Below are 26,901 nucleotides of genomic sequence, written 5' to 3'. Positions count from 1 at the left end.
AAAGTTTTTTGTTTTTATTTAATAATACAAAAATAGAAAATCAGAAATTTCAGTATTTCTTTCATTCTGTTCTTTGTTCTCTGTCTCTTCACTCAAGTCCTAGCAATGAACGGTGGCGTCGTTGATTTTATCGAAGGTAAATTAATGTATACATTTTTTTATTGTCGCAGAAAAAAATGTTCAACCGCTTTTGTGAATTGATTGCGTTGTTGTTTTGGTGCGTAGAAAACGGAAACGGAAGCGATTCCGATGCGAATTCCGATGGCTCGCCTGAATACTACGAGCCGATATCGGCCGTGGACGACGAAGGCAGCTCGGAGGGAGATGACGACGTCGAGTTCCGGCAGCTTCCGAACGGGTTTGGAGTGCACGATGTGGCGGAGAACGGAATATCGTCGCTGGATCTGAACGACCAAAAGAGCAGCGATGAGGAGGAAGAGGAGGAAGAAGAAGAAGAAGAGAGAAGACAGGAATTGGAGACGGCGATGAGGGAGGACGAGAACCGGAGGAACGCGCCGTTGACGGCGGAGAACGCGACGAGAGTGATGGAGGCGATGCGCGGCGTGTCCTTCGCTGGAGTGGCTCCCGAATGGGTTGCTCAAGTTCCCGAAGATCGTTGGATTGATCAGCTTCGCAGATTGAGACAATCATCCAACACGTAAAGCAAAAATTAGATACTCGGATTCAAACGATGTTCCGTTTCCTTCTAGTTCTGAATTTCTCCCATTTTTTCTTGTTAGTTACTATTTCCAAACGTGTCTTCGGATCAACATTTGCGAAATTGATTTCAGATTAATTTAATTTTAGTTAAAATAAGTGTTCTGTAAGTAAAATTTTATGTTTGAAAGTGTTTTTAACTCTAATACTATACATGAAATATTGTTTGTTCAAAATATAGTTGCACTATGATGTGTTCAATTGCTGTTATTCTTTACCTGGAATTAAAATTTTACTGTATAATAAAATTCTCAATACACAAAGGTCAGTAAATATTATCGAATAAAACTCTGGTCAGAGAATATCACAAATAATACTTAATTTGCTACACCTAAATTATTTATGCTTGAATCATGTTTTGGTGCATTTTTACATTAGAAATACCGCTCATTGTTTTTCCAAAAATGATCAAAATCGTGGCGAAAGGACGAAACGTGAGAATTATTTCGTAATGTTCTTATTGACAAACATTATAATTATTGTTTGGCAAGTATTGTTTCTTCTAATCTGAAAATTCTATCGCCGAGTACAAACACTTATTTAACTCGTTCATAGCGTCAATTCGTGAATTATAATTTAACTTCAAAACTGGGATTCAAATCTGACTTTAGCTGCTCCTTGCTAACAAAGCTTCAAGAGAATGCATTCTCTTGATTTAGCCCGCGCAAATTTTCCCATGAAATAAAATAATAAATATTGCTTTTGCTCATTGGAAGCCGAAGAAGGAGCAAGGTCCCACAGCCTTCTTAAGCACCAATGTTTTCAATATCAGCGCCTTTGTCCATTCTTTTCACAATTCCAGCAATAACCTGAAGTGAGACCAAAACAACACAAATTAGCAGATGTACTTGCAAAGCAGTTCCACAATATGTAGTTTATCGATTGTCTAAATTTACTACCTTTCCGGGTCCCAATTCATAGCCTTTCTTCAGACCCCTGTTAAGAAGAGTCTTCACAGTTGTTTCCCATTGAACAGGTGAAGTAACCTGCCAATTGCATCACAGGTGTAATTATTTCTCTTTCATGTGTCAGTGTGTTTGGAAACCAATCAATACCGCGTTTCAAGCTATAACTTGTGGCGTTGAAATAGATTCACGTCTGAGTGAATTTGATGCGAATTTAAATACACATGTTGGACAGAAACAAGTAAAACCACATACCTGACGTGCCAAGATCTTCTTTATTGTGTCAGGATCTGCATGTGGCTGTGCATCCACATTGGAGATGACTGGTATTCTTGGGGTTCTGATTTCTGTTGTTGCCAATGCTGCTTCCAATCTTGACACAGCTGGTTCCATAAAACTAGTGTGGAAAGCACCGGCAACAGCTAGGCGCACCTGCCAGAGAGAGGTAATGGCGTTATTTCTTTGAGGAAAGGTGGCATGGGAAAGAGAAGATTAGGGGCAAACTCATACTGTCATTCGAGCCTTGAAAGACTTTGCCTTGGACTCCAGCACTTCTACTCCTTTTAATCCTCCAGATACAGCATAGTTTCCCTACCAAAAAACAACACGTTGCTACTCACTATAAAATCTATAAACAGAATTTTGCTTAAGTTTGTAAAAAGGTAGATCCACAAGAGAACCTTACTGTACACAGGTAATTGGCAATCTGAACTTTCTCAGCCTCAGGAACTTCCTGATTGGCTGCATCACACAATTGTTGGACCTTCTCAGAGTCCAGTCCTATCACACTAACCATAGCACTTTTAGCAGCATCAGCAGCATCCTAGAAAAAGATCAAAAGTTATTCATGCGATATACAAATTATTATCCAAACTAGTTATGTGAGTCAGACAAGCCACTAAACCAGCTACCAGATATTGCTTACCTGCATAGCCTCACCCCTCAGTTTGACCAACTTAAGCCCATCTTCAAAGCTTGAAAGTCAAATTAAATATATGGGGTCAATGTCATGTCAATTAAGAGAAAGTTGAGCCTCAAGCAAAACCACTCAAAGAACACTTCGGTCACACAGCTTAAATGTGCCAAAGTTAGAGAGGTTAGATAAATATTCATTCCCCATATGCTGCAAGCTGACAAAGAATGGTTCTAAACTTCATGTGGAAAGAGACTTTTCCCATAGGCTACAAACCATAATTTCATTTACAAGGTACTGATGAGATTTAAAGCAAAAAACAAACCTTAAGTCAATTCTTCACATTCAGAGAAACCCAGGGTTGAATCATTCACTCACAATATCCAATTAGTTTCTCTATTGCCATTGCTATCCTAAAAGTAAAGATTTCAAAACTATATGACAATGTCAGGGCAAAAGTGAAAGGGTACGTATGCCATAATTACTTATTATTCTTTTATTTTTGTGAAGATTTCTTGATAAATGGGGATATGTGTGAAAAAAAAATTAAGGGAATGAAAGGGAAAAGGAAAACAAGAGAAAAGCGAAAAGCCATTGAATAAATAGTAATTTTTGGCAACTCACCTGAAAGCCCCAGCAAATGCCAGAGCAGTATATTCTCCCAGGCTTAAACCACAAGTAACCTCAACAGTGTCAATAATCTGCTGACCTCCCTCACGTGCACGAAGTAGCTCTACAGCAGCAAGACTTGTGACATAAATAGCAGGCTGAAGAAGAAGAGAATCAGATGGTAAACATTGCATCTATGGCAGTCTTTACTCTTTATAAACAACAGAAAGTTCATGAAGATCAGAATTTTGTATTGGTACTGGTATAATATCATAATCACAAAAGATTTTTCTAGTTATTATAGTTGTTTACTTCTTTATTTTATTTTATTTTTTTCCTTTTTCTTTCGAATGAATTTTGATTACATAGGCAAAGGAAGTTTAAGGCCTTCTGAGGAGGGAATTGAATGCTGAAGTGCAGGCAAAGTGGCCAAGGTGGGATTTGACCTCAGGATCAATTAGTTCCATAGTGACATTGTGCCACTTGAGTTACAGCTCTAGGGCTCCTATTTCCTTTTAGAAGTTAACAGCAAAGATTCTTTTGACATTTGCACATTTTTAATTTGCTAAAATATAATAACTCAAGGCACAGAGTTAAAGCAATTTTTGAACTTGATTTGGAAGTGATCCATCATAAGTATTTCTTTCAACTTCCTATCATTAAACTGAAATTACCTTGACTAGTTATTTTGCACATAAGCCAACTCCATAGCAACTGCTATGTTACTGATCTTCAGTTTTAGAAGTGGCAGTATTAGATTAATCATTGAATCACAAATGGCATGAAAATTTCAAGCATACTATTTTGTATACTGTTTATGCACATAAAACATATATTTGCTTTCTGACAGAAGCAATAGCAGTCCAATGATTCATTCCTAACTTAAGGTAGAGTATTCTAAACATTAAATAATTAGTACATAAATATAAATTACATCTTATTGTGGGGTTTAAATGACAACCAATATTGGCATGCTTTCATTTATACTGGGTAAAATACCACTACCACTTACTGAACTATTTTTTGTCCTATACTGAACAATTTTCGCATGAAAACTAAGTGATGAGCGGAATGAAACAAAACTAGCACAATTGTTCGGATATTTTATGATGGCGTGAAGGAACGTTCCCATTCAATTGTTTGTTAAGTAAATGAAAAGGTAAGGAAAAATAATAAACAATAAACGGGTTTAATCCTATCCTATAAGAAGAAAAATAGAGGAATTGGTCGAAATGATATAAAATAGATTCTATCCACTTCCCTTCCATTCCATCATATTTCAAACAATCTAAATAATGACAACTAACGTTATTCTACTCCACTTCCCTCTATTCTATCAATTCAAAAATAGCCTAAGCCAAATGATAATAATTGCCTTGGTTGCTAGAAGTATACCTGGCTAATAACGGTGGAATCCAACTTTTCTTTTGGTCCATTGATGCATATATCAAGAAGATCAAACCTAAACACAGAAAAGGATATAATAATATTAAAAACTTACGAAAATTCTTCAAAATTAAAGCGTTATCGTTATCATATATATACCCCAATATCTCATTAGCCTTTTTGAACAAAACGGCAGCAGCAGGCACGTTTTGAGCTTCTTTTCCCATTCCAACAGCTTGAGCACCCTGCAATCGCATCACATCACATCGAGATCAGATTCAAAACAACTTAACTCCAAACGACGTCGTTTCGAAGAATGTACCTGACCGGGGAAGAGAAACGAAGTGGAGGCTTTGTAATCGGCGAAGAGAGCGTCGTGAACGGAAGTTTGAGATCGAGCGGAGAGGGTCATGGAAACCCTAGATCGAGGGAGGGTTGGAGAAGTTCCATTGGTGAAGAAGAGAGTGGAAGGAAGAGCGAGAGAAGAAGACATGGCGGAGAGCGAAGATGAAGAAGAAGGAGCGTTGCGAAGGAATAGGGAATGGGAATGAGAGTGGTGAATGAGAGTTTGCATTTGCATTTGCATTTGGATTTGAGTTTGGGTTTTGCGGAGCTTACAAGAAGAAGACGTTGGTAGTTATTGGAATTTTGGCTTTCAAACCAAAGAAACTCCCCCAACTGCTTCACTAACACAATCACAAACACAGGGTGAAAACATCTTTGTTTAAACAAATCAAAAAAATATAAATGCCTACATAAAACACAAGGTAACTAAATAACTGTTCCTTCGTTTCATCAAAGAATGCTACCATTATTCGTTTGGATTATATTGGAGAATTTTTTAGTTCGTAAAAATAAATAATATTTTTAAAAAATAAGTTAAATTAAAAGATATGTTAATTTTAAATTTTTTAATTAATTTTCTTAAATATTAAATAAAAAATAAATACATTTTTATTGTACTCTCCCAACATATTTCACTGCCGAGTTGTGTTATGAGGGTTAAAATTATAATTTACATATATTAAGTCATTCATTTATCTATTTATTAAATTTATTCATGTATTAAAATTGTATTCATATTATTTAAAATTTATTAAATTTTACTCAATATTATTTTTAACATTATTTTAATCTCCAGCGATTCATGTAACTGTATAAGAAATTAGGAATAGTTTATATAATTAAGAGGAGCATACGGTATTAAGAGAATAGTGATTCTGAACGGTACGAGAATTTTTACAAGAACTATATACGAATACCATTCTTGGATACCCATTAAAGACCAGAGATATATTTATTAACAAAATAGTGAATATTCTTTAACTAATAAAAACTAACCTTGCATTTTAATTTATTTTCCTTTGAAGAATGCTAGAACACAATTTTTAAAAATACAACAATAAAACGTTAAATTAAAAAAAAAAAGAAAAAAAGAGATTGATGTAAGTTCTGCAATTTTTAATAAACTTTATTTAATAATTAAAAGTGTACTAAAAAAATAAATTAAAAAATGTGTTGTTAATTCTTCTGTAGTTTAAGACAACAAAGCATCAAAGTGAGTTGAAAATTTCTAATAAATTTAGGCCAAACTCAAAGTAAAACAGTTTGACTACTATAAAAATTCATGTTCTTTGCCAAAAGGGTAATCATTAGTAAACAGACACTCAATGTTACACTAGTCCAAGGAACTCAAACTCACCAAACTATCTTAATCTATATTTTATTTAATTACTATTCAAGACAAGAAATCCAACATAGGATAATTCAATTAAGCTTCTCAACACCATTTTGAACTTGAGGTCCGTTTGATTCATGTGACTCTTCACTGTGCACTAATATATTCTTCATAAAGGCTCTGAAATTAATTTCAGATGATCCATCCTTTGCAATTGCTTTCTGAGCTATATCTTGAAGTTCTTTGGCTCTCTTTCTCATATCTCTTCCTACATCACTATCCAAGTGCATGAATTTCCTCAACAACACAACAATCTCATCTCTTCTCACCAAAGTGTCCAATTTATCATCCTTCTTCACCCTCCACCCAACCTTCCAATCCTCTACTATAAGCTTACTAATCAATGGTTGATCCATAGCAATTGGAAAGGTCAAAAAAGGAACACCAGCATAAACACCTTCTACAACCGAATTCCACCCACAATGTGTCCAATAACCCCCCACAGAAGGATGTAACAGCACCCTCAATTGGTCACACCATGCAACAACCAACCCCATGTCACCACAAATCTCTTTCAGTCTATTAGTCTCTTCACGCGTTACCCACAAGAATCTAACATTGCTTTTGTGCAAAGCAGCAACAATTTCATCCATTTGTGCTCTGGAGACTGAGTGAAAGCTACCATATGAAATGTACAAAACAGAACCTACGGGTTGACCATCAAGCCAATCTATGTAATTTCCATCATGGGTAGTATCATTAGTATAACATGATTTCTCACCTAGATTAAAATAAGGTATGTTTGGACCAATGGTGTAAATGGGCATTGAGATCCTTGCTCTTAAGGCGTCAGTGACTTGGGATTCGAGCTCATAGATTGAAGGCAACAACAGGTACTGTGCTTTAGAAAGCCATTCACAACATTTCTGAGCCCATTGCAAAATTTGACGATTTTTCTCATCAAGAAGAGGAATATACGCTCGATCAATCCAGGAAGTTGAAGGAATATAATCTACAAGTTGGTAAACATTTTCAAGTATGTTTTCTCTTCAGTTATGACAACGATTAAGAAGATACTCAAACACAAATTATATTCCAAAGTTTCAACTTTAGATTCACAGTTTAGAAACAAATGCCAGATCGCTGATGTTAATATTAAACAATATAAAAGTTAATATAACTAATATCAGTTAATTTTGCTCATAAAATTTAAATATTTAAAAGTATTGCAAATGTATAAAATTTAATATAAGAAATTATAATTAATGCAAAAGGGAAAAAATGTCAAATATTAAAGTAGTATTTGATTTTTGTTGTCCTTTTATTTTAAAAAAAAAATATTTTATCAATATTTAAAAACTTTTAATTAATTATATTTTATACTTTTAAAATATACTTGAAATGTACTTTACATTTTATATTTTAAGCATGTACTTAATTAAATAATAATAATAACAATGCTACTTTTTTTTTCAAATATTTGATATGAGAATCTAGATTCTTCTCCAGCTCCACAATATGTCGAAGCAAAAAGAAGTTATTCTTAAACTTCAACCTTTTTTTTTAATAATAATAATAATAAACTAATTTTTATCTCATCTTTGTTTTTATTTGTTTGTTTTCTTTCACACTCTTTTTCAACACAGATTTTTAAGTGGACACGAACTTCCTTAGTAGGAAAAGAATTGACACGTACTGCTCATGCATTGTGTTGTTTACATTTTTCATTTAATAATTCGGTGAAGTTTACAACACCTCGATCCCTCAGTCCTTGAGAGTCAAGACATATTTATTATTTTGATTAATAATGCATTAATAGCACATGAGAGTAATCTTATAAAACCTTCAAACAAGATCTGAAAAAATGTTAGATTATATCCGTTAAGGAAAAAAAAAAAAAAGTGTTAAAATATTGGAAATTATTAATTTCTACTAACTATTTAAAAATATTTAAAACAAATTTTACAGACTAAAATTAATAAAATTGTTAAAATAATGTGAAAAGGACATTACTTAATTAAATATTTATAATCTCAAACAGAAAAGCAAATTAAGTAGAATAAAGAGACAAATGTTATAATTGGTTACAAAAAAAAACTTTATTAAAAATATTATTAAAGTATTTTAAGAAAATATTAATCAGTGTTACAAAAGAATTAAAAATATAAAAATACACTCATTCATGTAATCGTTAATGTATCCTTAAAAAAATTATTATTTATTATTTATGTAATCAGTACTTTGAAAATTTTTGTTTAATTTAAAGTTAAATTCATATATATATATATATATATGAACGTGTAATAATTTTTTAATAAAATTTTATTGTTGTAAACTCTATTTTAAATATTTAAAACTAATAGTTTTAAAAGGTAGTAGTTTTGATTTATTAATACCTACTATCATTAAACATTTGGATAGAACTTGTTAGGTTTTTGAAATGTATTTAAATGTAATAAATTTTAATTTACTTATTTGAAATGTTAAACTTATAAATGTGTGTTAAATATCTTTTAATAAAATCTTATAATTATTAATGTCTTAAACTTAACTTTAAAAATTAAATTAAATTAAAAAATATTTTAATGCAAGTTTAATTTATTAATTTTTATTATCATTAAACATTTGAGTAGAGTTTGATTTTTTAAAACATTTTTTTTATAAAAAAAATATTTTCAGCATTTTGTGTAAAAAAAAAACCAAACAGTTGCTAAGAGGAAGCAGATTATGCATTTTGAACATAATGTGGTTGTGATCCTCACCTATCAGCTTTTGATGATCATCCAAGTTTTGTTGAAAAACATGGAAATATTGCACCCACAACTCCGATGTCGTAGTTGTCCAGAACGCCGCCACCGGAATATTCCTCCGGTTCCCGACGGCGATGGCCCAGTAGAGAAAAGCATCACAAAGAATGGTTGTCGGCGGAGGGTTCAGCCGATGGAGTAGAAGCTCAAGCGGCGCTTCCATCTTGGTCATAACGGCTTCGACAACGTTGGCGAAAGTGTCTGAGGAAGGACCAATGTTGGGGAGAGAAGCGAGTCTTATGTTGTGTGGTTTGGGTTCGGTGGCGATTAAGCGAAGCCATTGTTCGGTGACAACGAAGGTGACGAGGATGTCTGTGTTTTGAGACACGAGCAACTTGCACAAGTTCATCATGGGGTTGATGTGGCCCCGCGATGGGTATGGCACGACCAACACGTGCCTTGTGGTGGTGACAGTGGCAAGCGACGGAACCTGAACCTCCATGGATGTATCCAAATGGAAAAGACACAACACGAAACTGATATCTGTCTTATGTAGTTTTCTGGGAGACACTCAGATATTTCAGATTTCAAATGCTATGAAAAATATACTGGTAAACTGTACTAATAAACAGGTTGAGTCTCAGAAACTAGCTAAAACTTGTTGCAAAAGAATCTATAAAATAAATTATTTTAAGTACACAGAACTATATGACCTTACATATTTTTTTTCAAAATTTATCAAAATTTTCAAAATTTATAGAAATAAGAATTAATAAAAATATTATTTTAAGTCTACAAAATTAGATCAATTTATTGATTTTTTTAAATTTTATTAAAATAAAATTTGAAAAAAAATTCTAAGTATATAAGATAAAATGAAGTTTATTAATTTTTCTAAAATTTGTTAAAATAAGAATTAATAAGAGAAATTATTTTAAGTTTATGCAACAAAGTGAAATTTATTGCTCTTCTCTAAAATTTTTTAAAAAAATAATTGACAAAGAAGTTTATTCTAAGCTCATGAAATTCTTAAATAGATTTTCTTAAAACTTATCAAAACAAAAAATGATAAAGAAATTATTCTAAGTTTTAAAGATAAGATGAAATCTAAAAAAAGAAAAAATATATTAAAAAAATAAAAAAATTTAAGACTTAAACATGATTTAATGCGACTATCAAAGTAGTAATTATTTACAATTACTACTAATTAAAGATCAGAGATATGAAAAAATAATCATAAACAATAATATTTATGGAAAAAACATGATCATAAGCAATTATCAATTCCATCTATAAATAATAGGAAGCTTTATATTCTCAAATGATAAGTTTTTGCACCACACACTTATGTCCAAATACTTTATGTACTGAAATTCTATACCAAATCCCCCTTACCAAAGGAGTCGCAGCCCGCCCTTGTTGTTGTTTGCTTAAAATCGTACATTTACGTTCGTGTAATTTACTTTTCTACGATTAATTTTCAATTCACTATTCAATTACATTCTTACAATTTGATTCATGCACAGTCTTTTTCTGAAAGCTACATTTAGCTCAACACTGTTTCATTATTTTAATATTATTTTTGTTCTATCATTATTTTACTATTTTTTTAATACTTTTTCTTACGATGTCAATTTAGATATTACATTTAATAATACACTAAAAAAACTTAAAAAGAATCTAAAATTCAATCCACAAACTAATCTTAAATTTATTTATTTACATTTTACAAATTTTCACAGTAAATAGCCACTTACAAATAAAAAAAATAAAAAAAAGTACTTGATCATATCCAATGTGTACCTAGTGAGTAGATATTCTGTGGCGAAGAACCCTTCTTATACCCTGTAAACAATATCATGTGTTTGTCTGTGTTACAGTACCCCACATGTCAATCCCATTCATGTGATTAAAACATTCCATGATGTCAACCTCAGAAATGGATTCTCTTCCTTTGTTGCAATATCGGGAAGAAAATGTCACCAGCAATTAGGGTTCGGTTGAGTATAAATAATTAATCATAATAAAGTTTTATTTAACAATAATATATAATAATAAATATTTCAAACAAATGTTAAATTTTAGTAATTTTTAATACAATTGTTATCAAACAATTAGAGATTTTGTGTGATTTTAATAAAATGATAAAGATAAGTGAGACAACTTATCTTTTAATTTTATTTTAATATTATAGTGTTAATAATATAGTCTTTTTGACATATCCTTTTTTATAATCGAAAATTTTAATTTTAGAGTATACAAATATATTAAATCAGAAATTAAAATTTTTAAGTTGTATAAATTAAATATCTAAAGTATATTTATTTTTAAAATGAAATTCCATAAATTATTTTAAAAATTATTTTTGAAAGGCAAAAAAAAAGAAAAAAAAAACTCAAGGGAGTGCATATAAAATTTCAAAGATTACAGTATCATTTGGACAGCGGAAAATGAGACCTTGTTCAGTTGTTGGGGCCCAAATGAAAAGAGTATTAAGCAAATGTTATCATGAAGTTGTCAGTAATTTAGGGGGAAAAAAACACAAAAAAGATTCGGCTGGGGCCTAGTAAAGCCATAGTGGGCTTTGGTAATCAAGCAACGATACCCCAAAAAAAAAAACCTTTATATGATTTTTCATAGTTCTATATAATGTTACAATATTTGCACTTCAATTCAATAACTTCCATTTTTCAAATTTGTACAACTCCTATTGCTTTAGGACTAAAAATAAAGATAAATGTTTGTGAATAATAAATAAAAAAAATATTGTGAGACTCAATAAAGATTATGTTTGACATGGGATTAAGATTGTGAAATTAAGATTGACCCACAAAAAGTAAACAGTGAAACAACACTATTGCTTGACATGGGTACAAGAAATGTACAATACTAACACAGCCAGGTTATGTAGTCAAGGGTGTAATCAGTGATGGCCACTAAGACAAGAAAAAGCAATGGGGTAAATCGAAAGCTATAACATAGTTTTCAAATAATTAATTATTTCAAAGCCACGTGGTTCAAACACCAACAAATAATAATGATAATAATATCTCATTCTATATTATCTCCTTCTATTTCACTGTTGTCAATTCATCTCTTTCAAAGTTTAATTTAATTTTAAACATAACCAATTTATGGATTATTTTTTATTTATATATGAAAATTAAAAACTATATATAAAAAATACTGTGTTTTTAAAAAAATTATAAAAATATAAGATTGAAAAATTGTATAAAGTAAATATTTTTGCTGTAGATACTAATGAAATAACTAAAATTTATAAAGTTTACTAGTAACTTTTTAAAAAAAATATTAAAAATGATAAAAAGTCAAACTTTGATAATACAGATTTTTTAAAAATAATAAAAAAACCCCAATTCATACTACTTTATAGCCAAATTGCATATAGTTTAAAAAGTTAAATCAAATCAAATAAAACATCACCAGTTCAGTGTCTTCGTGAAATTTATATAGAAAAAATATTTAAAATATTTTAATCTATTCAATTCACAAAAATTTTAAGTAACAGATTCACCACTATATTTAGAGACACTACCTAAGTTGAATTCTGATTAAATTGAATAAAAAAAAAAGAAATTGGCAAAAAACTAAATTTCTTTAATTTAAAATTTTAATACTTAATTCACTAAAAAAATTGAAATACTTAAATTGCATACAATATATGTTAAAAAAATAAAAAAGAGAATGCGAGTTTGTTTGTTTTTTAATTTTAAAAATATTTTTAAAAAGTAAAAACAAATTGTATTTGTTATTATAAATTTTATTTTCTCTTTTTAAATAATAAAGTTTATATCCATAAAACTCTTCACTTTATGTGAGGTCACGAACAAATTGCCAAAAAGATATAATCATCTAATAAAGAAAGCAATATTGGAATCAAGCTAAAATTCACCTTCTATAAAAACAAAAGACCTACCTGCCATGTAATCCAGCCTAATTCTTCAACAAATACTTTTTTATTTAATGATTAGAAGAATTTGTAGAAATAAAGACTAAGAAAAGTATGAAATTATTCTAGTTTTTTTTCTATGGTTTTTCTCTCCGCTTGTGTTAAATATATATAAAAGATTCATTAAAATTATGTGTTAAACTTAAATACTTACATTACTTATTTTTTTTATAATATGTAAGATTAATTAATTCAATTATTGAGTTGAAAGTAGAAATTCTCGGAAATAAATTAGTTTTATAAAAATATAATAAAATTACTAATATTTTATTATATTACTTTACTTTAATGAGTTCTTTAAATATAAGTAAATATTAAGTTTTAAATAATATATCTAAAAATGTTTAAATTACATTAAAATGAATATACATGATTAAAAGACAACAAAAATGATTCAAAAGTTGAATAAATTAATCTTAGATGTAAATGTTTAAAAAATATAAAATTTCCGTCGAGCTAAAAAAATATGTTGATGTCTCTAGTAAACTAAAAAAATTGTTTAACAGTTATTTTGTTTCAATCTCTACAATAAAAAAAAATAAAAAATTTAGTTACAATTAAAAATAAGCTTTCTATATTTTTCTTCATGGATTCTTTACGCATACTCACAAAATTTGGATTATTGATCCAATTCCAAAAACTTATATTTCATAATTTTAGAACTCAATTTGTCAATTTTAAAAAAAAAAGGATTCTTTTTTTATACAAATTACAATAATGTATATTATACCGTAAATCGTTCGTTAAGAGGTATAAAGGATTAGATCTTTAGTAAGAGATAAAGTTTTTGATCATGATATAAATCAAACGGGTATCCCTTAACTATTAAAGGGTCCATGGAACGAATCGCACTTGACATACGATGCAAACTGATCTAACTCATAAAAATATTCTATTACATTATAGGTTTGAGTAGTTTAATTACATTTTTTCATAAATAAAAATATAATTAATTTTCATTTGAATTGAATTTAGTAATAAATATAAACGTTACCTATCAATTAGTTACTAGGAATTTTGTTATGTGATATAATGCAAAACTGTGTAGTAGCTTTAGACTCAATGTGCCCCTTGTTCTCTACAAGTGTGTGATCCATTTCAATCATGTTTTGAGTAATGAATTTGATGCATTTTGGCTCTTTCCCTGCTCTATCTCTGATTTTTTTCCAATGTTAATTTGTTTTTCTCTCAACTCATTAAATGTTGAAAATGCAGTAACGATACTTTTCAATTTTTATTAGCGGAAACAATATGCGCAAAACATTAGTAAATATAATGAAGGTACATTTAGAAGTACAATTTAATAAAACACTTTATTTAACAAGTTTTTTTTTACATAAAAATTTATAACAAATTTATTTTAAAATAAGCTAAGAAGTTATATTAAAAATTAAAATAAATTAAAAAGAATTTATAAAAACTATAAATTATTTTGATAAGCTATTTTCAAAATGTTCCACTATAAGAGATGCTTCTGATAAGCAATTTGAGCCATGAAGATGAAAACTTTCAATTAATCTTTGATACCAGCGAGAGATAATAAATAAGAATTCTTGCCAAATGTTGACAGATACATTGACCGATACAAGTGACCCTTATTTTAGACTCCAATTATACGCAGAGGAGTGAAAGTGAAAGTAAAAAATAAAAAACACAAATAGCACCAACAATAATAATGAGTCACACCAAGGACAGAAGAATAGTGATGCCATCACCACTTGTAACAGTGCACGTAGTCCTGATGAGTCATAGAAATTAGACATAACCCTGCCTCTTCAAACTCTCCACTGCATCCTTAATGATTTGTTCAGCAGGAGTGAACTCTAGACCTAAATCAATCAGCTTCTTTGATGCATCCTTTGCTCTCAACAACCCTGGTTGGGTATCATTTGGCAACCTAAAAGCAAATATATTTAAATAATTAACACTCAAGATCATGGATAATGTATATATTCCTGTAGTTGTTTCATGCTTGATTTAATTTACTTTTAAGAATTAATCACTTATTTTTTTATCAACTATCTTATACTCCAATTTTAAAGGGTTTATAAAATTTTTATTTTTTGTCTAAAAATTTTCAAACAAATATTATGATCAATAGTGCAATACTGCAGAATACTCACTTAGCCACATCATATTCAGGGTATAACTCAGCTATCATTGCCACTATATCACCAAAGTGACGAATGGCTTCCACACACAGGTGTCTTCCGGTTGCTTTCTTGGTCTCCAATACCAAAATATGTGCCATTGCTATATCTTTGAAGTGAGCCGTTCCCATAAAGAAGTCCTCGTATGTTTCTTTGCCACCTATAGCAATGTCCAAACGCCTAATGTTAGTTTCTCTTGTTCTAAGAGATTAAAATATAAAATAGACCCTTTCTTTTTTGTGATAGATGATTGTACCTTTGAGAACACTAACAAGCACGGCCATGCTGGAATTGATTCTCGGAGTAAGAAGAGGGCCCAAAGCTGTACCAGGGTTTATCATCACCACATCGAAACCAGTCTCTTTAGCAAAATCCCAACCTGCTTTCTCCGCTAGAGTCTTTGCCATGGGATAGTACAACTGCCCCACAACACCACCAGTTCAAATCAAGAACACCCACCAAAAAAGTAAAAAACACATTAGAAAAAAGAGTGAAAAGACACTTGCCCCCTTTTGCTTGCAGTATTCAAGGTCTGTCCAACAATCTTCTCCTTTAATCTTATCAGCTGGCCAGTTAGGACTGGGCATAATGGCGGAGATCGACGACGTCGCCACCACTCTCTCCACCCCTGCTTCCTTCGCCGCCTTCAGCACATTCACCGTCCCTTTTATCGCCGGTTCCAATATCTCCTTCTATAATTAATTAAAATAATTATACATTTTGGACCATATATTATACACTGTGTTATGTCATATTTAATTTTTAAACCTCTGGGTCTTTGACTTGACCAATAATATTAGGACATGCAAGGTGAATAACCCCAGAACAACCCTTTACGGCTGCGGTTATTGAATCCATGTCTAGAAGGTCCATCTCAAAAAGACGCAGATGACCCTTCGCCCCTTCCATTTCCTCCAAGTGCTTCGTCTCTTTTTCATCCTCTGCAAGTGTCATCACAATATTATTAATTAATTAACTAATTCCACTAAATTGAAACCAAAAAAAACTACGTGGGCATGTGAATTTTTGTTATGGCATGGAAATATTATATAATATTAATTGGTTGAAATAAATTAGTGTTGGCGTGAGGGAGAAAAGATTAATTAGGAACTAATTATATAGTAATAATGCTTAACTAAGATCTTGGACGGTGGCATGAACGGTGTAGCCACGCTGGAGGAGGAGGAGGACCACCCATGATCCGATGGCGCCGCTGGCTCCGGTGACACAAACCACCTTCGACATGGGCTAGCTTTGTGGTCACTGATCAGCACTGTTTTTAACTGGTGAAGTAATTATTTCAGCTATGGTTGTTAAGGGTAGTGAGACTCCTACTATATATAAAGAACGTCTCGCTGGGGATACATAACAAAGTTATAATATAAGTATGTAACTTAATAATTTTTATATAATGCGAAAATATCCTTATTAAAATTTTTTATATTTTATTAAAAAATTTAATAATATAAATGTGTTAATTTAACATTTAATATTAACAAATTCTTTTAAGTGAATTAACGTATAAGTAATTATATAAATTATAACTTTTAGGTTAAAACATTATTTTGCTTAATTGTGTGAACTTTTCAAACATACATTAAGTTTCGTGTAAATAAAAGATGAAATTGAAATAATTTCGTTCGTTTTAATAATTTCAATTAAGAATAAATATCATATAGAAAAATTTGAATAGTACAAAACAAAATTCACTGTAATTTCTGTCAAACACTTATTTTGTTTAACTAAAATATTATCAGAAAATTTATGACACGTGTTCGATTCTTCTATGCGATGGGGGTATAACGGACATAAGTGCATATATCACGAGTTGCTTTCAACTGGTAGGGCAATGAACGATCACTGTCTCGTTAGTCTTGTGATGTTGCTTTCATTTCACGTCTTACAATTATACTGTAGTGAGCACTATTGATCAATTAGGTAAAACCGATAATTTTAGGGGGTCATATCAAGAATATCATAAAATATAATGAATATGTGTGAACATAAACTTTTACTTTAATTTTAATTTTTTAATATTAATAATTTATGCTTGAATATATTAAAAAATTTTATACTGTTAAAGTATTTTATTTTTATTTTTTATTTGCATTTATTTTTAATTTTTATTTTAACATCATTAACATTTAAAAAAAAACAAAAATGATTAAGGGTATTGCTATTATATACGAATCAGCATAAACATCGTGAGATTATATAGGAATACAAATATCATCTTAAGAAAATAGAGACAAATTTAAAATGAAAAAATAAAAGTTAAAATATGAAAATGTAGATTTTACCTGAAGAAAATATTTGCGTACCTTTAAAATCTCAGAACTGAGCTACACAGGTCAATGAATATGATAAATCAGTAATTAGCTCTGTGGTAAAAAAATGTGGAATATAAAATCAGTGTAATTTTAATATATGAAAAAATCAGTTTGGTTAAAAGTAATATAATCAAAAGACCACAAATTTGTAATAAAATAAATAAACTCAACAGTTAGCCAGTCATTACACTCTACAATACTTATAGGAGATGTGTTGAAAATAATAAAAATAATCTAAAAGTAAATAAATTTAAATTACATAGTTAAACGAAAATATTGACAATAAACCTAACGTTTTTTATACAGATGAAAATTTACATATTATGCTTTAAAAAAAAATTGAGGACCGGCCCTTGCATCCTCTAATTATTGAATAGTTGAAGAAGAGGGAGAAAAACATGTTTATTTTATAAATTTTATATATATATATTTCGGGACTAAAAAGAAATTGTCTTTATTTATTTATTTATTTATACTAATCCGTACCGCAATTGGAGATGGTTATTTTTCGCTCTTCTGTACCAAAACAACTATAAATTAAGCGTTCTAAGAGTACTTAGTCTCAGTTATTTAATTTATGTATTAAAAATTGACAAATTATAAAATAAAATACATGTATGTTATTATATGAAGGGTCGAAATCGTATATTTTCAGACCACATAAAAAATTGTGGTAGGAAAAGGATTAATAATCTTCAATTGAGTAACACTTGGTGAATATTATTTGAAGTGTAGTCTCATGAAAAGGATAATAATAATAATAATAATAATAATAATAATAATTGGATACATTAGAACGATTTGGCTCTCTTAAAAGGCAACAAATAAAAAAGTGATTCGCATGTGAAAAAGTAGAGCGTGTCATCAAATGACAAAAAGGGTTCAATAATTTTAACAATGAAAACAAAAGGTGATGTAGTGACCTGCACATATAAAAGGGCCCAGAATGATTTCCTTACGCCACGTTGCACTTTTAATGATCTTTAAAATAAATCCATATGTGTTCAACAATAAAAAAATAAATATCACTAGAAAAATATAATTGGTTGAAAAAAATAAATAGTTAATCATAAGTGAGTAGATACATTATTGACATATTTTTAAAATTTATATCAACACAATAAGGCATCCATTATGATATAAGCGAGTAGATCCATTTGTTAAGTGTAAGATTTATCTGTCACTAATTTATATTTCTATTAGATTAATCTAATTTATAATAAAAAATCTCTTCATTTTCATTCATAATTATATTGCTAGATCATTTGAAATATATTTCGTTACCTAAAATTAAGTATTACACATTCTAATTAGTTTTTGAAATACGATGTGTCACTATTTTATCTAATTTTTTTAATCTCTTTCATTGTCTAACAATTTATTAAATATTTTTTTTATAAAATCGATTATATCATTATTAAATATATATGTAATTATTTTTATTTATATATTTAATAATATTATTTTATATAAATAAACTATTATTCCATGCATAACACGAATTTTATATTATTCTAGGCATATCAAGTTCACCAATAGCATTTGTACACACGTACTAGTTTTAACAATGAAAACGAAAGGCGATGTTGTGGTCTGCAAAAGTAAGACAAAAGGGTCCCCGGAGCGCGTTCCTTACGCCACGTTTCATGTTGTGTTTAATAATAATATTTTAAAAATTATTTTAAGAAAACTAGTTTCCAGATGCTAAAATAAATTACTTTGAAAATATAAGTATAAATATATCCCTAGAAAAATTATGATAGTTAATTTTTATCTTTAAATTGTATCAAATGAAAAAATGTATTTTTATATAGAAGTAAGACAAACGAATGTATTATTGACTATTAAATAAATTTAAATAGTTGATATTAAACCAAAAAAGTCATATGACTGTAATATTTAATTTTGATTTAGTGTGTCTATATATAAATTTTAAGTATTTTCATTCTATTTTTATTAAAATTAAAATTTTATTTAGATAATTTATATTATAAAATTTTACATTAAATTTGTTAGATATTGTAAATAGTATAAAAGTAATTTAAAAACTGTAGTTAAATTTTATCCTATATAAATTTTTTTGATATTTTTATGTAAAATAACCTTTTTAATATGAGTACACATGTGTTTATTTTAAAAGAAATATATATAGTTGCCTACATATTTTTGTAAGAAAATAGATTAGGTCCAAAGTCTCATACATTACCTTAGTAGACTTGACTTGACCTAAGTTAATTTGTTTTTTCAAGTATGTTAAGTAGTGTTGAATTTTCCATGTTATATCATTTTTAATAATGTTTATATTTTAAAAGAGATTAAGATAAGGATAATATCCTTTACCTTTGAGAATAACCTTCCTATTTCCATGATATTTATAGGAAAAGAAAAAATCACAGATATTAATTAAAGGGAATGAAGGAGAACGATCCACAGATATTTTGGGATTTGGCTCTCTCTTCTTCACCAGCCCTTGTCCAAGTCTCTTCACTAAGCGACCCTACAACAACCAAATTTCATGGAAGTTACCCTCACATGGCACCTATCATTGTATGGAGAAGCCATGTATTTAATTAATAAAAAAATATTGTTAGAAATTTTTATGTCAAATATAAATTTTTAAAAAAAACATGTTATTAAAGAAATTTAAAATATTTTATATTATATTTATTTTTTGTAACTATCATTCATAATTCTTTTTAATACTCTATTCACGTTTTAATTAAGATTAAAAAAATTAAGAAATTGAATTATAACAAAATTAAAAAAATTAATTCCAATCAAGAAAATGTAGATTTGAGTTGAGAAAGAAATTAATATATGTGAAACCAATGTTATAAAGATTCTAATCTTAACACGAGAATTTTAGTTACATATCATATATGAAAAAAAAAATAACAAACTAAGTAGAATTTGAAAAAAATAAAGTTTGATTCTTCAAGATTTATAGTCCAATGCTCCATAAAAAGAAAGTTTGACAACCTAAAAAAATAATTTGTATTAAGCAGAAAAAAGTAAAAAAATGTCTCATATTATATCACTTAGATTCTACTTATGTTTGACTTGTGTGAAATCTAAAAGTTGTTTCAACCACATGTTCTGAATCTAAAATATTCTTTAGCATGATCTACATTACGTTCACAACATGAAATTTTGATTTCCTAGTTCACTTGTTTATCTTCTAAAGTCTTATTAAGTTTTCAACTTTAAATTTCTTTACTTCTTAACTTAATCCAAGCTTCATTAACTCCTACAATTAGAGATTTAAAATAAGATAAATATTAGAAGTCATTTTTATACAATCAACAAAGCTAAAAATTCTTGAAAACTAACGATTACCATAAAATTAACTAAAAAGAATTAGAATAAGGACTCACAAATTACCTAAAACATAAAAAATCAACCTAAATTTCTAAAGAAGTACAATGATAAACGGAAACACATCAACTTCTTTTTGCTTGATGATCTTCAAAATTCCAAGTAAGCTTGCGATTGTATGATAATTTTTGTTCATCTTCAACTTCTTTTGCATAGGAATTGGGTAATTTCGGGTATATAACATCAGAAATATATTTCTCTTCTTTCTTTGGGCTTCTAAGCAATGCAGGGTAGCCCATCATATCTTGAAGCTAGTTCTCGGTGTGTCCCTCTCACTCTATTTACCTTTATAATTTCCTTAGCTAATCTTTAGGTAAAGTAATGTATCCAAAAGAACATTTGCAACGTGCTTGTAGGTGTTATCTTAATGTAACTGACGACTAGAGTATTGACCCCACGAAAACAATTTAAGAAATGACGAGCATTGATTATCTTTCAATTTTTGGTCATTTCAATATGTCTACATCTTTTATAATTTCAAAAAAGCACTCACACTATAGGTTTCATTTTTAAAAAAACGTAATTTTCTTGGAATTTTTTAAAATATTGTAAATGAATTTCGACACCTTAGTGGGATTTGATTCCTTTGATAAAGTGCACATACTATATATAAAAGATAAAATGAAAGGTTATAATTGTTTTAAAACATAATTATTAAGAATATAACAGCTTAATAATATATATATATATATATATATATATATATATATAAATTATCCTTTAAAGTGTTGTACATTTATACATTTGGGGAACCGAATCTTTATTCGTGTTAAAATTTTTCAAAGGGAAAAATACCCTTTAGGGTTATAAACAGGAGCTTAAAATAAAATTACCTTCCTTTTAACGTTTTTTAGTTTGATCTTCGACTCAATATTTTCTTCCGGTTATGGTTTGACACTCTAACGATTGTAGGAAAAACTCACAAATAATAAAGAAAATGTAAACATTATTACTATATTGATCTTTACTAGTTGACCATAATTGGTGGTTCATCCTATACGGACGATAGTCTTTGGTGTTCGAAAATACTGAATGGTCTTTTATTAATAATAATATTTGGTTATATTATTAATTAGCTAGGTTAGAAAAGATAGCAGTCTTTGAAAGATTCATTCTTTATATACGAATTTGAGTCCATCATTCATTTAGTACATTTGTTCTAAATTGTTGGACGCGGTTGTGCGCACATAACGATTTCTTTGTCTTTGTTCTAGCAAAGAGGAGATGATCTGAGTGATCGTAACTAAAGGTGGCGATGCAATATCCATGGCAAATTCTAATTTACTGTAGAACAGTGGAAGAAATCGAATAGTTAACTCTCGTTTTAGAATTAACCCAGAGGGGAGAGGGTTTAATATGTGTTTGAATTCACTTTTCATCAATTATAAATTTAAGTTTATTTTAATATTATTCATTATAATTTTTATATTAATATAATTTTAAAACAGGTTAAAACACCATTTCTAACATATTATTAGACAATTTTACAAATCCACGTTGCTTATGAAAAGGAATATCGGCCATTTGATTATTTTAACGATAAGTTTTACATATTAAATTTAAGATTGATTAGACCCATTCAAAAGTTTAAATATTAAATTCTAAAATAATAAACACTGTTTATTTTTTTTTCAATGGTATGTGTATATGTCTTCAAATTTTATTATCTTTTCAAAAGTATAAGGTTTGTTCACCAACTCGCCGCCCTTCTCTACTCGTATCGATGGTTTCATCATTCTATTTTGTCTTTTTGGTTTTTTGTTTTTAAATAGAGGGGGATATATATGTACGTACCTGTCAATGGAAAATCCCATGGAAAGTTGTGGAATGGGGTCTCAGCCATGAATCATTTTCCTGGAAAGGTCCCACATCACACCAATGTGAAATCAGAATAAATTACTATGATATAATATACAGACAACAAAACATATATTCAAGTTTTGTCGTTATATTGTTTGACATTAACTTTTACGTATATTTTACTTTCGAAATCATGTATATCGTTTTTTATTTACAATATTACAAACTCCTTAATATGTGGAAAAGTATCAGCTCTGGACCCTTCTTTATTGGACAAAATTTTCAGAGTGGATTCACATGAAGAAGTAAACATCCTTTATATATGTATATGAACTTTTCTCGCGTTACATATTTGTCTTACGTAGAAAGAGTTAGAACGATTGAACCTGTTCTTATGGAACTCATCAACCTTAAAGGTCTACTAGGTTTGTACCATGCGAAGATTTTGAAGCAAAAGTTCAACTTTTTATTTCGCTGGTGTGTGATTATTACAAAACTAAATGAGAAGGTATGAACTTGAAATTGGCGATGGCGAACAAGTTTTCTTTTTTTAAAAGCAATATTAGAGTCTGTTTTAATGAATAAATGGAAACTATATTTACTAGGGCAAACTATTCTTTATGGGCAGTGCATCTTTCAGCCTCAAGTTAATTGCTTATTCTGATGCACACATAGTTCGGGATATACTATATCTGCTTATAGCCGTAAGACAAATGAGAGGAAGACAATATGCTTAAGGTTAAGATGTGTTCATCGGTTATAATAGGTTATCATTATTTTAACAACTTTTAATTCTATCCATCCAATTTTTTGTAACTCCTATCAACTAGAATTAATTTGTATCCATTCTCCAACTTTTTTTTTTTTGAAAAAGAAGAGAGATACTGTAATCAATCAATATTCTCACTTTCTAATGAAAAACATTCTCATTAATTATCACCTGTACAAAGATAAGAAGGGCTTTTGCCCCTCAGAACTGACGTTATCTTGATTAAGTTTTGGCTTGGACACTGGTTTGCAACATTTGAATGAAAAGGAATAATTTTGATGATCAATACGAGACATAGAGCTGTTGACTCTTTCAAAATATACATAATAGTACAATCAAGAAGGACTATATGGAGAAGATGCATTAGGAATAAAAAGGGAGAAATAAGTACAACAGTTATTTGTTTGAGTTTAGCTTGTAAATGGGTGAAAATATATGTTTTCTGTGGTGTTTAGCTGTACTACAATAATTCATTAGAAGGAAAAAGAACAAAAAGCACAATTGAAAATTTTGTTATGCTGTTCCTAGTCAATTACTACCCACTTCTCAGTTGTTTCCTTTTTGCAGCGTGCGAAACTTCTTTTGGTCGAAAATTGAATCCATAAATGTCCAAAATCTTATTTAATATGTGCACTGATTAATTAAGTCTCAATCTTTTATTGAGTTGTAATTGGCGATAAGTGTCATTGTCAAATAATGACATCCTTTCCCTCCGTTCAAATTTCTTTTTGGTCATGGAGAAACGCAAATCAATTGAAGGCATTAATTAATGACATCCTTTCTCTCCTTTCTAAAAATTTTCCTTGTCGTTGTCACTTCAACTGGACATACTTCAAAGGTTAAAAAATTAAAAGTACAGCTCTGGAATGGGAAAGAAAGAAAGTGGCAGGGTTCTTGGTTCATAACTTCATATGAGACAAATAAAGATTCTAAGAAATATAAGGAAAAGATTGTCACTGCCCAGGATATGACCATTAAAATAATTAAATTTTTTATTTTAAAAAATAATAAATGTATAATGAATGATTAAGATTGTTACTAAACTTGGTACAGTGATGCAGAGGATCCAAATGATCCGTAGTACAATTTTTTTTATAGGCTTAGGAGCCAGCCAGTTGCATATACAAAATTTAAATTAAATGTTGACGGTGTTACAAAAATAGTTAATAATTTTTAGATAATATATAAATTACTCCTGTTCTAGTAATAGGTACTGTTCACTTAATTAAGGCACCAAGTGACCAAATTAGAATGAAGATAATTATCTTACCTACTCCAAGAGACTAAAAAGTGAAAAACTGAAAATGCTCCTTTGCTCAGTCATCCACAGATTTATAGCAATTAAGGGTATTGATATCAAATATAATTAAGGGATCAATGCTAATCTGGACGCTGATTAAGCAAAGGGTGTCGGCATTACAATCTCAGGATTGCCATGATTTTATCGAAGTATTAATTGGTCAATATAGCCAAAGTATTTCAATATGATATACAAAACTACACCTTTTTCTTGAGTCTTAACTTTTTTTTCATATGATTACATTCCATAACTAATAAAATAAAGTCTCATAACTTCGTAAAATATTTTTGGAAAATTCTAGCAATAGAGAGGAAGTCGTCATGATAACCCTTCAACTGTACGATAAATCGCACATGCAAGCTTTGACCCGTACATCCCGATTCTCCTCGTTTTAATTTATTAATAATTTTAATATTTCTTCCACCATTAATTTCTACGTGCATACGTGAACAACTACGATTGATTAAGACAACAAGAATGCACAAAAAGACAAAAAGGCACATTCTGACTGAGCTAGACTAACATAAGTGTGAAATAAAACACAGTTTGAAATTCACTTCACTGAAAATTGGTAATTAAATTTTAGGTCCAAAAAGATTCTCTCTTAAGAGACTCAGAGTCATGGAATACATTGGAAGAAGAGGAAGAAGAGGAAGGAAAGTTAAGATAATAAGGAAGGATTTCGTAGTTGTTGTTTTCAGATAAGAGCAATGATTTGTGATCTTGGTCTATTTGGGTGGCTAAGGTTGGTTCTTGTTGCTGCATCTGCATGCAAAAAATCTCTGCCTGAGCCACTGCAAGCTGCATTTGCAATTGTGAAACCTGGCTTTGTAGGTATGATATGGCTCCAACACATCCATAAACAGGGTCTCTCACTCTTGCATTTGCCTCGTAAACTAAACTGCTTACAGCATCTGCTCTTTGTTGAATTGGAAGCTCCTGCATATATACATAAGAGTAAGATTATTTTGGAAGGTTCTTGGTGAACAAAATTATGTAAGAGGATTAAAGTATCCCTTGTACTTCATTTGAATGATAATCTTTTGTTTCATAATAAAATGTTTGTAAATTATATAAGTCATGTTAGATATTCCCAAGACTAATAGAAGGATATATACTAGCTAGCTAGCTAGTAATTATTGAAACTGCAAAGGTTGCACAAAGAAATTTTAAGTCACCCACTATGATCCATGGCATATTATAGGTTCAACTCAGCAGTTTGTTTGAAGATGTATATTTTTAGAAGAAACCAAATTACTTGCAGTCTTGAAGACAAATGCATAACATAACTTACATAATCTTATACGCACATGTTGATTAGTTATTTGAATCATTTTTTTTTCGTTACACACACATATATATCTAGAAAATTATATGGATGAAAGAGAAAGAAGGGTAAGGAAGAGCTTAATTAGAGGGACCTGTAGCATTTTGCTGACATTGCTAGCACCAAAGACCTTATGCACAATGGCAAATTTGCGGGGGTCATCGGAAGGAAAGTAAGGAGCAAAGATGCATTCCTTGGTGCAACGGCGTCTCAACAACTTGCAAGAAGCACAAGGTGAGGTACCCCCCATTTGAAAGATTAATTGAGTATTGACAAGCCCAAATGAAACAAAGATTATATACTTCTGTTTTGTTTTGGTGTGTAAAATGAAGAGGGAGAAAATTAAGCAGGAACACAATCAAGCAAAGGGTTTAAGAGAATGAGCCTCAAAATTTCTTATTTATAATGGCAGGTGAGATTTAAAGTTGCTTGCCTAATGTAGAATAGCTTGGTGCACATGTCCTTCTTGTGAAGTATGAATTGATAATTAATAATAAATATTGTGTTGATGTACTAATAAGATAGTTAGAAACCACTTCTTCCATGTCGAACTCATATAATATATACTTCATATGGAAATTACAAGTTTAACCAAAGATATTTTAGGCATTTATGATGCAATAAGGGAACAATGAAGTCAAACAATGAAGGGCAAGTTAGGGTAAGGGATGAAGTGTTGTGGTTTAAATATAAATAAAACTAATAGGCGGTGGTCAAACACCGTGAAGGCGCGTGATATAGGTTGGCAATGCACGAAGTTGTGTATTTTTTACGTCCACATTTGACTCTACAATTTTATATCAATTTAGTTATTTAAATGATTAACAATTAATAGTACATATGATATTGTATATAATTTTATTTTATTTTATTTACACATTCTATATATATCTTAGTCATAAAGAATACCTAAAGGTATATTCTT

The 26,901-nt window shown here is 29.7% G+C and overlaps 5 protein-coding genes across 5 annotated transcripts; 1 reads left to right on the top strand and 4 right to left on the bottom strand.

Moving 5' to 3' along the window:
* Positions 1–42: 42 nt before the first annotated feature.
* LOC113849482 (bone sialoprotein 2) lies at positions 43–3,081 on the top strand. The gene is made up of 2 exons (XM_027479418.1): positions 43–136; positions 226–3,081. The coding sequence occupies exons 1-2, from the start codon at positions 106–108 to the stop codon at positions 660–662; spliced, it is 468 nt and encodes a 155-aa protein (XP_027335219.1). The 5' UTR covers positions 43–105; the 3' UTR covers positions 663–3,081.
* LOC113849481 (malonyl CoA-acyl carrier protein transacylase) lies at positions 1,150–5,240 on the bottom strand. Its single transcript, XM_027479417.1, has 10 exons — positions 4,853–5,240; positions 4,690–4,775; positions 4,540–4,606; positions 3,160–3,302; positions 2,548–2,596; positions 2,308–2,445; positions 2,133–2,213; positions 1,878–2,054; positions 1,617–1,703; positions 1,150–1,526 (listed from the first exon to the last, which is right to left on the bottom strand). The coding sequence occupies exons 1-10, from the start codon at positions 5,114–5,116 to the stop codon at positions 1,464–1,466; spliced, it is 1,155 nt and encodes a 384-aa protein (XP_027335218.1). The 5' UTR covers positions 5,117–5,240; the 3' UTR covers positions 1,150–1,463.
* A 1,057-nt stretch (positions 5,241–6,297) lies between these two features.
* LOC113851210 (UDP-glycosyltransferase 87A1-like) lies at positions 6,298–9,457 on the bottom strand. The gene is made up of 2 exons (XM_027481682.1): positions 8,971–9,457; positions 6,298–7,220 (listed from the first exon to the last, which is right to left on the bottom strand). The coding sequence occupies exons 1-2, from the start codon at positions 9,455–9,457 to the stop codon at positions 6,298–6,300; spliced, it is 1,410 nt and encodes a 469-aa protein (XP_027337483.1).
* A 4,958-nt stretch (positions 9,458–14,415) lies between these two features.
* Positions 14,416–16,436, bottom strand: LOC113849863 (cinnamoyl-CoA reductase 1). The gene is made up of 6 exons (XM_027480077.1): positions 16,212–16,436; positions 15,844–16,016; positions 15,582–15,767; positions 15,332–15,494; positions 15,049–15,235; positions 14,416–14,822 (listed from the first exon to the last, which is right to left on the bottom strand). The coding sequence occupies exons 1-6, from the start codon at positions 16,318–16,320 to the stop codon at positions 14,681–14,683; spliced, it is 960 nt and encodes a 319-aa protein (XP_027335878.1). The 5' UTR covers positions 16,321–16,436; the 3' UTR covers positions 14,416–14,680.
* An 8,795-nt stretch (positions 16,437–25,231) lies between these two features.
* On the bottom strand, positions 25,232–26,226 carry LOC113850423 (LOB domain-containing protein 12). The gene is made up of 2 exons (XM_027480970.1): positions 26,071–26,226; positions 25,232–25,588 (listed from the first exon to the last, which is right to left on the bottom strand). The coding sequence occupies exons 1-2, from the start codon at positions 26,224–26,226 to the stop codon at positions 25,232–25,234; spliced, it is 513 nt and encodes a 170-aa protein (XP_027336771.1).
* Between the last annotated feature and the right edge of the window lie 675 nt (positions 26,227–26,901).

The sequence above is a fragment of the Abrus precatorius genome, unplaced genomic scaffold (assembly GCF_003935025.1).
Source record: "Abrus precatorius isolate BTA unplaced genomic scaffold, Abrus_2018 Scaffold9, whole genome shotgun sequence".
NCBI lineage: Eukaryota > Viridiplantae > Streptophyta > Magnoliopsida > Fabales > Fabaceae > Abrus > Abrus precatorius.
This window is presented reverse-complemented; position numbering and strand designations above follow the sequence as displayed.

Bases quoted from the DNA above. Each gene is read 5' to 3' on its own strand.
- LOC113849482 (XM_027479418.1), top strand. From the start codon at position 106: ATGAACGGTGGCGTCGTTGATTTTATCGAAG. The intron at 137-225 runs GTAAATTAATGT...TTTGGTGCGTAG, and splicing joins CGTCGTTGATTTTATCGAAG to AAAACGGAAACGGAAGCGAT.
- LOC113849481 (XM_027479417.1), bottom strand. From the start codon at position 5,116: ATGCAAATGCAAATGCAAACTCTCATTCACCACTCTCATTCCCATTCC. The intron at 2,055-2,132 runs GTATGAGTTTGC...TCTCTCTGGCAG, and splicing joins CTTTCAAGGCTCGAATGACA to GTGCGCCTAGCTGTTGCCGG. The intron at 1,704-1,877 runs GTATGTGGTTTT...TGCAATTGGCAG, and splicing joins AGAAGATCTTGGCACGTCAG to GTTACTTCACCTGTTCAATG.
- LOC113851210 (XM_027481682.1), bottom strand. From the start codon at position 9,457: ATGGAGGTTCAGGTTCCGTCGCTTGCCACTGTCACCACCACAAGGCAC. The intron at 7,221-8,970 runs GTGAGGATCACA...ACCAACTTGTAG, and splicing joins TGATCATCAAAAGCTGATAG to ATTATATTCCTTCAACTTCC.
- LOC113849863 (XM_027480077.1), bottom strand. From the start codon at position 16,320: ATGTCGAAGGTGGTTTGTGTCACCGGAGCCAGCGGCGCCATCGGATCA. The intron at 15,768-15,843 runs GTTTAAAAATTA...AATTAATTATAG, and splicing joins GTCAAGTCAAAGACCCAGAG to AAGGAGATATTGGAACCGGC. The intron at 15,495-15,581 runs GCAAGTGTCTTT...GTTGTGGGGCAG, and splicing joins AATACTGCAAGCAAAAGGGG to TTGTACTATCCCATGGCAAA.
- LOC113850423 (XM_027480970.1), bottom strand. From the start codon at position 26,226: ATGGGGGGTACCTCACCTTGTGCTTCTTGCAAGTTGTTGAGACGCCGT. The intron at 25,589-26,070 runs GTCCCTCTAATT...GTATATATGCAG, and splicing joins ATGTCAGCAAAATGCTACAG to GAGCTTCCAATTCAACAAAG.